The 12,662-nt window shown below is 40.8% G+C and overlaps 1 protein-coding gene across 6 annotated transcripts in view; it reads right to left on the reverse strand.

Annotated features, from left to right (window-relative positions):
- Positions 1-12,662, reverse strand: part of tspan4a (tetraspanin 4a) — a 64,262-nt gene that overhangs the window by 32,752 nt on the left and 18,848 nt on the right. For 3 of the 6 annotated variants that reach the window (XR_003409930.2, XR_003409929.2, XM_026999558.2), the window contains exon 1: positions 2,902-4,620. Coding sequence is in view for 4 of the 6 variants with exons in the window: in XM_026999558.2 (XP_026855359.1) it covers positions 2,902-3,270 (369 nt within the window). In the remaining 2 variants the exon portion in view is untranslated. Of the gene's footprint in view, positions 1-2,901; positions 4,621-12,662 lie in introns of those variants that run through there. The other 3 variants (XM_026999561.2, XM_026999560.2, XM_026999562.2) reach the window with 1 other exon arrangement.

Consider the following 12,662-nt stretch of genomic DNA (forward strand, 5'->3'; position numbering starts at 1 on the left):
TCAAAATGGTTATGAGTGATTTTGTTTCATGTCACAAAATACAGTTCAGCAAAGCTCTTTATTGGATAAGAATGGCCAGACTTTGTATCAACTGAAATATGCTCATGGAGTATTGCATGCTAAAGGTAAATATTGGGGGAAAGGTTACATGTGTTTCTACCCTGAAAGAAAGAAAGAAAGAAAGAAAGAAAGAAAGAAAGAAAGAAAGAAAGAAAGAAAGAAAGAAAGAAAGAAAGAACGAAAGAAAGGTCACAATACGTTCCTCCATCTTCGTCACTGCTTTGGTTGGGACAAAGACACAGAGATGCTCATTTAACAGATCTCTTTTCTGAGATCTTTAGCTGTAACATCTGATGGCTGACACCCGCTCCCCCCAGCATGCAGTGAAATACCACCTCCATTTCAGCCTTAAGCGATGGCAGAGCAACAGAATGGGTCTGTAGCTTAGCCAGATTTTCTGACCTTTTGACTCTTGTCACCATCCTCCTTGATAAAAGCAAACCACATTGTCCCGTGTGACGTGCAACATATAGCATTAGCCAATATAACCCTAGCAGAGAAAAGCCAAACACTGCCAGATTTACTGACCTTTTCAGTGCATGGCATCACTGTCTTTGGTTTGAATAAAGGACCAGAGGCACTTACCTACTGCCAGTGTCAAAAATGCATTACAGGGAAAGGCATTGTCTATGGGCATTAAGCCGAGCCTATAGTGATAGGCAACCACTGTGTTTTGACCTAGATTAGCAGGAGAGTAAAAATAACATCTAAGCATGCTCCCGCTCCATCTCACAGATCCTAGACCTGTCTTCAACTGTCTATTGTATTCTGCCTCCTGTTCTCTCTAACACACACACACACACACACACACACACACATACACACACACACACACACACACACACACACAACATTGGCAACATTAACAAGATTAATTAGTAAGTGTTGGTGTTGAGTGTGGAATGAAGTGGCTGGTTCTTGTTAGGACCCTGTGAGGGATTGCTTTTAGTGTGATTTGCAGCACTGAAGCATTAAATATTCCAGCCTGTTTGGGAATGTCATTGATACTGCAGTTGAGGGTTATATCTAAGGCAAAAAGACTCTTTTGTTTGTTGCTCATCTGCTAAAAAGCACCCACAAGTCCAGCTCAGTGTAGATACCAATTTGTTAGAGCAGAGAATATGTGAGTGTGTGCATGTGCTGGCGTTTCCGTGTGTATATGTGATATGTGTGAGTATGTTTTTGTGAGGGGGAAGGACATGAGTAATGGTATTTACATGAGTATTTACTTCTACATGAGTAATGGTATTTAGCTTCAGTAAGTGAGAATTTGCTAGACCACACTTAAATATGAGTGGCCCCTCGTATACAAAAAAGGTAAAGTGACAGAGAGTTCTTGGGCCACAGGCTAACCGTATTCCCTGATCTGTAAGTCCTGCACACGCTCTGTGAGGTGTGTGTGTGTGTGTGTGTGTGTGTGTGTGTGTGTGTGTGTGTGTGTGTGTGTGTGTGTGTGTGTGTGTGTGTGTGTGTGTGCGCATGTGTGTTCATAAATGCATGTGCTGTGTGTGCTGTGCATGTCATACCCCTCAAAAAATCCCTACCTAGCAAAGTGCTTCTTCTCATATTAACCCTAATTTGGCTATTGGAGGCTTTGTCCATTGGTAATCTCTAATAGTAGTTGCTTAGAAAGACGGATGTATCTGTGTTTTGAGCCTATCCTCCCTCTAATCACATAGGGACTGGCCCCTTTCAGATGGTTGTAGACCCCCCCCCCCCCCCCCCCGCTCAATAGATGAGCCCATCCAGTGGTGACAAGCTGTCATTTAAGCTGCACAAGGGTCACTTCAGTCCCAGAGGCAACCCATGCACACCAGCAGAATTACAATCCCCGGTGTCAAAGGCTTGTACTTTATTACTAATGGGTACTTATCCCCCACAATGCTCTTAAACACCCAAGAAACATTTCCACAAACACTCTGGATCAAATATTTGTAGTGATCTTGTGGGAGAACATGCAGACACTGTTAATGGCAATATTCTATCAGCACACACAGCCATGCACTCATGTAGTTACATACTGCACTCAGTACAGGAAATGAATTTGCGTGTGAGGAGTTGCATGCTAGACTAATCTGACACTCTAGGGTGGTCTACAAGGAGACAGACACAGCATTTGACCTTATATCACTATTACTGTTGTAGTTATGTATACTATTCACAGACACTTTCTGTCTGCATCTCTCTCTCTATCACACACACACACACACACACACACACACACACAGGTTAGAATGAGGACAATGAAAAAAAGGAAAATACAGACTGCTTCATTGCAAGGTCAGGGTAGCATCAGGTAGAAAGCATCATGTAGAAAGACACTAAGGTTAGAGTAAGAAGAGGACACCATGTCCTGGAAAAAGACAAATACTACTTTTTGGCATCAAAGACCATCTACTTAAAAAATATACTCATAATTGTAATTTGCACAGTATACAGAAAAACATTCACATGCCATCAGGGACCAAAAATCAACTGAAGGACGAGAGGAATCTCCCTTTTGTATTTTCTGCATACCTCTTCTTTACTCTTTGGGAAGTTTAATAAAACCAAGACAAGCACTGTAGAGAGGGATTCACATACAAAACAGCAGACACAGAGATTCTTGCAGTGAAGTGAGACAGAGAAGATAACACTGCACACACAGTGTGGGGATGGGAGATCTGACCTGATATGCAGGTAATAATGCCAGCAAATGTCTGTCTCTCTCTCTCTCTCTCTCTCTCTCTCTCTCTCTCACACACACGCACACACACGTACACACACATGTGCACACACACTCACACACACTCACACACACTCACACTGTCAGAGTGCTAGATGTGTTTGTTTTGTACTCACCCAGAAGAGCAGGTTGAAGAAGACCATGGCATAGCGCAGGGCCCTCATGCAGCCCTCGGCCATCCTGCAGCGGCGTAGCTCTAAGAGGAAGATGAAGGAGAGGTCCAGGTAAAACACCACGTACTTCCTGCCCTGTGCCGTACCATAGCCGGCCTTGGCTGTCTGAGGTCCTGGCGCTGCACGGAAACCAAAGCCAAAGAGCCCGCCGCGGGGCTCCTGCTCGCCATTGTAGTGCCCACGTGGTGAGCCCGCCTTGCTGTCCAGAGATGGGCTACGACGGTACGGAGTCTCGTCTGTGCTTGATCGCCGCATTTTGTGGTCAGGGGCTGGTGCTGGCACCGGGGCCCCCAAGGGCCAAATGATCCCCATGTTGGCAAACACTCAGCACCAAATGAAAGAAAAAAATTAAATATGCAAAATATGGGGAAACAAGGCAATCTTTGTGTTTAGCTGGCCACGGTCATGTGTGTCTTCATGATGAAAAATTCACATAACTCAAATGACTTTAGAATGTTTCAGTATGTCCTAGAGTCAAACAGCTTTAGTTCTTCTAAAAAGGTATTTTCTCTCCTGAGTCAAACTGCATAACCTTAACTGAATCCGACAGAGGGCCAACCACACCCTCATGAGTCGGTCAAATCTCAGGTGAGCTCTGCTCCATTATTCTCCCATCAGGTCATGTTCCCTAGTCCTCCAACGCTGCATGCAACTCCAACACGAATAGCTGGTATTAAAGCTTCAGTATGACACCAGCTCGGGCACTCAAGCAGATGATAATCTCCTCACTTTGACAGGGTGCTGGAAGGAACCTCAGCATGCAGCTTGGAGACAGGTGTGAAGACAGCTTACCACTCTATCATAAAGCCTTCTACCATCCACCCGAAGCCCACGCGCGCTTCTCTCTGCTAAGCCATTCATGCATACACATACACACATGCATGCATGCACTCACACTTTCTCTCTCTCCCACACACACACACACGTAGACATACACGTACACCGCAGCTTTTGGCAGAATGAAATCAGATATGTGCTGCCACTAAAGCCTGTGCCATGACTTTCTCGCACCAGCTGAACTTAAGTGATGGCACAAGCACACAGATGGACAGACGATCGACCAAGAGAATTAAAACGCAAATGGAAGCAACGTAGCCAAAAATCCTCAAATGCAGCAGGCAGGCTTCTGTTTTCCTGTGTCGAGGCTCATCTTCCTAACTGCCATGTGCACATTGTTTTTTTCCTTATACTCTTTCTTTTCTCAATCCTCTGCACCTGTCTCCTGCCCTGTCTTCCTTTTCTGACTGGAAAGGTTAAACTGCCTCTTCTGTTTTTTCTTGCTTTCTTTTGCTTTTAAATCTGCTCTCACTCCCAACCTTAACCCCTGGCTTTTACTCTTGCCTGATCTCTATCCTTCCACTCTGCCTCTGTCGTCCACTCTCGTTTGCTCCTGTCTTCTCCCAAAGGTGCACTTTAACATCCAGCTGTCCCAGCAGTAAGAGGCAGTGAGTTTTGAATAGGTCTGTCCCAGTGTCCTCTCCTCTATGCTGAGGCATAAGTGCTGGCTCCAGCGTCCAGGTCTGAAACGATGAAGTCGTGGCAGTGAGGCAGAAGAGTGGGCTGTATTCCTGTATTCCTCAGCACAGCAGCAATGCTGAAACAGGAGTCCAGTCAGACTGCCTCCAGCTCCCTCCTTCTCTCTCCCTCTCTGTCGCTCTCTCACTCACTCCTTCTCTCTACCTCTCTCTCTCTCTCTCTCATACGCCCACTCAGACACATGCTTCGTGCACACCATATTTCCCACCCGCCCTCTGCCTCATTGGTAACTGTCCCCAAATCCTTACAGGGTGGGGTGTCTCACAAATCATTCAGAAGTTAGCCACGCCTCCTCTGAGCTTAACCAATCCAGGGTCTCTGCTACACCCCTCCCTAACATGCTCTCTCCTCCGTTCCCTCTCTTTCTCTTCGAAGCGCAGCTACAAAGGGACCAGAGGTGGTTATTACACCAGTGATGCATATGTGATGCAGTATAGCTCGCTCTCTCTTTCATCTCATATTCTAAGCCTGTTTGTACACAAAGCCAGTGCAACATTAGAAAATGCTGCATACTATAGTCATACATTTAAAGTAGACAGTAATCTACATATAAGAGTGGATGAGTTTAGACTACTTATTCTAATATTACTGGAGTGGAAAAAAAAATCCTGGAAAGACATTAAGCAGCATTCAGTCTCATTGCAGGTCTACTGCAAGTTTCATTTTATAACAAAGATTATGAGGGGATTTATTTTCAGAACCTGTATTGAAGCGTGTGTCTGTGCTTGTGTGTGTGCTTCTGTATGTGTTTTTGTGAGTGTGCATGCTTGCATGAACGTGTGGCAGTTTGATTTCCCACTGCTGATACACTGTCATTCACTTCTTCTGCAATCACATTTAAAGGGACTGGAAACAGTTAACCAGCAACTGATGTGTGTTTTTGTGTGTACATGTGCATGTGTGTATGTGGAGCCATCTCCAGCAACAACAAATATGAAGAAATGCTTGACGAGGGTAAGGGGTGGAGATTTAAAATAATATCTCAAATACAAATGGGATTTCAAAATGGAGTATCAAATAGTCTTTATAAAAAATGAACTAAAAATCTCAAACCACTATGGTGCCCATCTGTCAAAACCTTATAGATTCTTCATATAAATTTGACACAATATGCATGCCAGCCAAAAGTTCTTCATTACTAAACAGTAATTTTAGAAGGTGCAACATTGAGAACACCCCTCAAAAAAACAAAAACAAATAATCAATTCTTCAGTGTCTAGACGGAAGCAATTATACACCTTGAAAATAGTCTGCTATGGTAAGCAGAACACATACTTTTTAATAATCTGGCATTAGGATCAGCTGTCAGTTAGTGACATGAGTTAGTTGCAATAACCCACTACCATTTAATAGTTTTAGTTAGTTATCTGTTGTAGTTGAAACAATAACTGTGTGTGCATCCTACCCTTTGTACCCTTTTTCTGTTCTAATCTACTTTGGTTCATTAGACTTATGTTAGAGTAAAATGTTTCCAAATGCTTGTTTACCATAAACAGAAAGTACTTGGGCAATATGTAAGCAGGTTTACTTCACTGTGCATATTGTGGGGGTGGCGGGGGGTAGTATTTATATATTTTGCTGCAGTATTGAATGGGATGGCTTTGCTAAGAAGTGTGAGGTAGTATATGCACATTAATCATCATAAGCGCAAATAGAATTTTTCATGAATGATGAATGAACAAAACATACACACTTCTTGCCTGCTCTCCTCTCTTTTTGTCTTTCATTTGAAAGTAACTGTAATGAAAATGGAATATTTCATAGGTTTTTGTGAGTTACATGATGAGGAATAAGGTGCGCTCTCGTGAGACAAGAATATGAAATTTGTCTTTGTTGGTCTGTGCTGTACTGTGGACTCACCATTAAATATTTCAAGGCACAAGTTAAATCATGTGCCTGGAAAGTTCATGGCATGGTTTCAGAAGTGTAAATACTGACAGGTCTGCAAATCCAGCCATTTTTCACACAAATGTCAAAATGTTTCACAACTGGAGCCTTTCAACTGTCTTGGCCATCATGTTGGCCACTACTGAGATAGCTTTTTTAAATCTCATCTTTATCTTATCTTGTTGAGGAAGGATGAAGCACAGTTGCTGAGTTGCTGCCAAGTTTAATGCGCATTTTGTGTCAAAGCACAAAGTTATTCATGAACATGTAAGCTTTCACAGGTGCAGAGCACTGGACAGCCGACAGTCATTTGTCAGATGCCAACACTGTTTTACGGATCATTCAACTAGACTGAAGCATAATAAAGAAGGATCACTTCAGCAAACCTGAGATATACTATATTGGTCATACTATTGGCAAACATGGAATTCAGCCAATGTTAACAAAGTCAGAATGATCACAGAACTGTCATTCCCTACTAATACCACTGAGCTTCACCAAACGCTAGGCACTGAGAAATAAATTCCTGTCTGGTCTCTCCACCATAAACAGACCCCATCACTGAACCACAGGAACAAACATTATAATGGTGAAGTGTTTGCTTACTTCAGCACCAGTACTGTCTTTCTATGACATCAACAAGCTCACTGTAGTCAGTACAGATCAAAATTGCTACAGACACACTGCTTTAGGAAGACCCAGATGTGCTTAGATCAGTTGCTTTCTGTTCTGAGTGCTTAGCTGTGGCTTAGGCATGTGAACAGTTTTAACATTATCCAAGGGGCTTGGATGGCATCGTTCTGCAAATTGATCACATTTAATTTGTCTTTAATAAACTCTTACAATCTTGAACAAGTGCCTTCCAGTTGCCAGTGACCGTTAATGAGACTTATGGCCTTCAGTATGGTAGCAGTACACAGGAAACAGCTAGCGGTCGTTGGCACCTTGTTGAAGAATCCACTTCAGGGAGAATTCAAGACTAATATTGAATTAGATGTTGCTGTACATATATATGAACAGTCAAACCTTCATCTCCATAGGGGATAAAAAAAAATATAAGTGCAACAGGAAATGACCCTGTACTCCAGAGAGTACTTGACCTGAGAAGATAGACAGACTGCCTTTTCCACTCTTAATGTGGGTAAGAGCCCATCTCTCGGCGTTTTAAGATAATGTGTTATATCAAGATAGGCTAGCGATTCATACATCCCAACAATAAAGGTGCTGCAGTGGAAATCATTATGGTCACCGGCAAGTGACCAAATGCAGAGAACAAGCCAGAATTTTGGTATGGTGGACTGGCATCAGCAATGATATTGCAATAACTGTAAAGTCCTCTGAATTCTGAGCAGACTCAAAGGACAGACCCACTGATCACGGCAACCCTTCCAGATGCCCCTTGGCGACTGAGCTGTGTATGTCATAGTGATGGACTGTTATTTTATATATATATATATATATATATATATATATATATATATATATATATATATATATATATATATGATATATGAATTTAAACATTTCCAGGACAAATAAGGTTTCGTGTATATTCATGTTAGGCCCCATTGTCCCCAGTCAATCAGGGCAGCTGAGACAAACAGCGAAGTGCACTCTGAAACAGACCCATTCTTAGCACCAGGTCTTAGCACCAGGTTACCCCATCAGTGCTACTGGTGTAAGGTCTGACCAGGTAATGATGGATCATCAAATTCTCATAGCTGTGCCAGTGTTAGACAAAAAGCTGAAGCCTTTACCCATCCATCATGCTGAAGTCAGACAGAGAGACCAGAAAGCCAAACAGGCAACACACTGTCCATGTTCTCCCAGAGCTATGCCAAGGACAAAGTGTTCTGATCAATCTAGAAGAAGCAAAAGGGTGGAAAGTCCTCTGAAACAAGATCATGCGTTGTCCTGACTAGGAATGATGCCATAACCAGAAGGAATCAGCGACACCTCCAACTAGTTCCAGGCAGTCCAACCACCACTGCCTCATTGAAATGGTGACCAGCCAGTTCTCAAGTACTGCCTAAGAAAGATTCAACGACCATTAGTGGATTCACAGAGTAGCTTGCAGCCACTACAGCTACCGCAAATGACAGTGACCTCCAGAGGCAGAGAGATTAAACTATCTGCTCATTGCAGGGGCCACTGATATAGTAATGTAGTTATAAAACAGCAGATTTTAGGGGTAGAATAATCCCTATGCTGCCGTGGACAAAGGGTTGTTGACCACAATGTGCTAATGCATTGGATTGTTAGCCAATATGTTAAATGGCATGTGGCATTTCATGGTTGTAAAATTACAGAAACAGAATAGTCTCTGTGGCATGTTCTAATCCAAGCTGTTTTATTTTACATGTGTATTTGTATTGTATATTGTTGTAATGTGTCAGTCGTGAAATAACCCAGCTCTATGAGCTCGCGCTTTTCGTGAATGAGGGAAGCCGACTCACGTCTTAGAGTCATTTTCTTTTTTTGTTGTTGTTAATTAACGCAAGACAGAATAATAGCATGATCTTTTCACCACCCTGTTTGGCCATGGGCATTCCATGCACAAACTGGATGTTGTGTTGATCTACATGCTGTGCGACCAAACACTTGTGTGCACAAACTGTGCATAAAACAAGATGAGTGACAAAATGCAAACATTTTCAATATTCATGCATAAATGTGTTTGATGTTTTTACATTAATGCTTTTATAACAAACATAATTTAAAATAATGTTGTTCTTGAAATTATAAGGTTTAGTATAACTGCATTGAATAATTCAAAGAAAATGTGCACACACACACCAATCATGAGTCGAAACATTGCTAAATTTGGCTGAATTATAAAATCCAGAAGTAGTACTAAATTAAGGGGTATTTGAGAGCAGAAAAAGACCATTCTTTTTGTTGAGCTGGGCCAAATTATTTGGCTAGAAAGAGCCAGAATTTCCATCACTAGTATATTGTGCTTTGAGTCTGAAAAAGTATTAGGTCGGTAAAAAGAAACATATGGATAAATGTTATTTTCTTTTTCTGTTTCTTTTCATTTCAGAAAAGGGGGGAATGAAATAAAATTGGAGTACTTTATAGGTTATTGTGAGGAACACAGTGTGCTCTCACGAGTCGTGTGTCTCTCTTGATTATGTGCTGGAGTGTGGACTCATTATTAAACACTTCAATGAACAAGTTAAATCCTGTGCCTGGAATGTTCATGGCAGGAACCTTGTTAAAGCTGCCACTCTACCACTTTGGCTATGAGGGACATTAATCCAGGCCTCTTCATTAGTCAGAGCTGCCTCTCTCTAAAAGCACATTCTACCACCTCTCTGCATTCACATATCTCCTCTCCTCTGCACTGCTGTTTACAACCATTTTTTTGCCTCTGTATTCTCACATGCTTTAAGGAATCCTAGTCTGCTCGTTTTACTGTTAGGTAGCAAGCTGTATGCACAGAAGCAAAGAGAAGCCATGCTCCTACTCAAGATATATGTGCCCAGATATTTGTTATTATCTCTTCATAAACACATTAAAAAAAGAAAAATAACCTGGCAGAAGAGATGCAACTAAAAAAACTCATTGTAAAGCCAATGCCAAGTGCAAGGGCATGTATCAAGGATGTATACTCCAATGGAGGAAAAAACAATGGAAAAATCAAACTAAACAATGGGAAATAAAACTAAATGTCTCATTTGAATTTCAGAGGCAAGTTGCTCTGCATTGTTTTATGGAATGAGAATGTGCTATCATTTGCTCTTACAAATATTAATTTTATAGTGTTTCTAGACTTCATTATAAATTGGCTCTCTAATGCAATGATTTATGAGGGCATTTTTAGGGAAAATAGAAGCACCCACATACAAAGATCACAATTTAATGCATTTATGGTCAAGTGTTGCATTTACACTGTAGCACTTCAGCACTTTTGCATTGCTCAGATCTAGTGGTGGAGAGTTTGCCTTGAACTCTCCAAATAAAGCTGCTCCAGTTCCTGCTTACAGGAGCTGAATGGCTAAAACAACTCATGGTTTTCCATTTTATGGCAAAAATTGTGCAGGCTGGAGTAGTACGAGTACTTAATTCCAAAATGATAACAATAAATAAGATGATAATCAGCAAGCTATATTTTAGTTGGAGAGCATGTAGCAAGTACCAACTTGCTTCATATCAATCACTTTAGTGTATAAATATGTTGGTGTGGATAAGATCTCACAGCAAAGAACACTGCTATGGAAACCAGTGCCACTGATTAATTATACATATAAAACACTGCACAAGGCACTCTGGATAATATATGCAATGATACATCCATTACTCTACAGCTTTAAAAATGTATCCAACTGACCTCTATTTTGCACAGAACTAAAAAATAATAATATAACAATAATAAAATAATATTAAACAAGTGCTAGAACCAGCGAGAATCATCCTACTTCCATGTAAATCATCAAAAACATCTTCAAAGTTTACCAAGCGTGGTTGTTTGTGGGCAGTTACCCTTAGAGAGACAGAGAGAGTGAGAAAGAGAGAGATGTTTCAGAATCTGTTAGTGAAGAGAGTGAAAATTCCTTAGTTATGTATAGTACTATTCTGTCTGTCAATCATCCATCTGTCACTCTGCCTTAATGCTCCCTGAAGTTGAAGATGCACTTAACTGACAGGTACATCTTAGGAGTATACCACTAACATGTTTTGGCAACAAGTTTAAATGAATGTCCATGGCATGTAACTAATTTAATTTGCACGATATATATCACACAGTTCCAGGAATATCTAATGCAATAGGAACATACCATATAACACTCCCAGAGCATACCATGAGACCTCTTCTCAGCCAGACTATGTCAGGGTAAATCTAGGTGAACTGGCCTTCAGGAGTGGCATGTCAGTGAATGTGATTGATCTCTTTCTTTCCAGCAGACTGCATTCCAGTCCTGCTCCTCAACCATTTCACATTAGCACTACAGCAAGCATTGATTGATAATAATTGCAGAGCGAATTATCCAATTATTTCACAAATACCAGCTGCATACAAATCAGACTTTCAGAATGGTTGCATGAACATATAGAAACACAAGATTTACATGAAAGAATAATGTAAGTAATGCCTGTCAGATTTGGTAAGAGTCTCCACATCTAAAAGCTTTATTGATTTTATTGGTATAAAACAAATTCATGTACAGTGTAAATTTTTCCATGTATGGGCTTCTATTAAATAGAATTTGGCAAAATCTGTGTAATTTCTTATTGTTTACTACATTAAAAACCCATGTTGAAGGACAGTTAGAGTATAGTTTATAGCCCATGTTTGCCATACATTATTTTCATTCCATAAGCCTTTCTCCAATGGTTAGATTCAGACTGCTGCACTCCTGTTGGCTGGGTATTTTATGGCTGAATGTATTCTATGAGTATATGACAAAGCACTTTTGTAAGTCGCTCTGGATAAGAGTGTGTGCTAAATTCCATAAATGTAAATGTAAATGTATTTTTGGGTGGAGGTCCACTCTCAATCAAACAGAAACATTTGCATGTGTAAAAACCCACATAATCTCAACACCCACATCCAACATGTTACTATTAATGCTGTATTGAAAATGGTATGCCACCTCAATAATATCTGGTCATTGGTAGCCTTGGGGTCAGGAACTGACAAAGTTGTTTACAAATTGTCCCTGGCAAAAGATGATTTACAGTCTGTAACCATACAAAGCTCACCGACAATACAATTGTACCAGTTAGAGGCCAGTGTGTATAGGTACTAGGTAGATGTTTCTATTAAAGTGAGTTGTGAGTGTGGATAAACAGATCTACCATTCAGGAAATCAGCTAATGATCATTTCATACCTATTTTTGAACAACGCTGCTGCTGATTCTGTACCATATGAGGTGACTATACACTGAAAAGTGAGATTACACATACCATTTATAATTCTAAACGTCACCATGTCAAAGACATGGAGTATAAACCCTACTTCTCTATAGGAAATTGTACTAAGCCTCATTAATGCAACCCTTTTGTGGGGTCTTATTATCTGTGTGTTTTCTATCTTGATCAGGCCTTTTGTTATATTGGTTCATTAATTAGTGTCTGCCTATCAATTTGTCACCATTTTGAAAAAAAAGATTTGTGGTGCATTTGTGTCAAATAAAGGTCCTCCTGCCATGCCAGAAATTTGGATTGTCTCCAGTGTAATTAGAAGGGGTGGGGGTGAATGTACTCCACCTAGACAGAACAGCTAAAAGATTCTGAGAATAATCCTTATCATAGCTATAGTCCTATTCTGAACATG

This window comes from Electrophorus electricus, chromosome 4 (genome assembly GCF_013358815.1).
Source record: "Electrophorus electricus isolate fEleEle1 chromosome 4, fEleEle1.pri, whole genome shotgun sequence".
Taxonomy (NCBI): Eukaryota; Metazoa; Chordata; class Actinopteri; order Gymnotiformes; family Gymnotidae; genus Electrophorus; species Electrophorus electricus.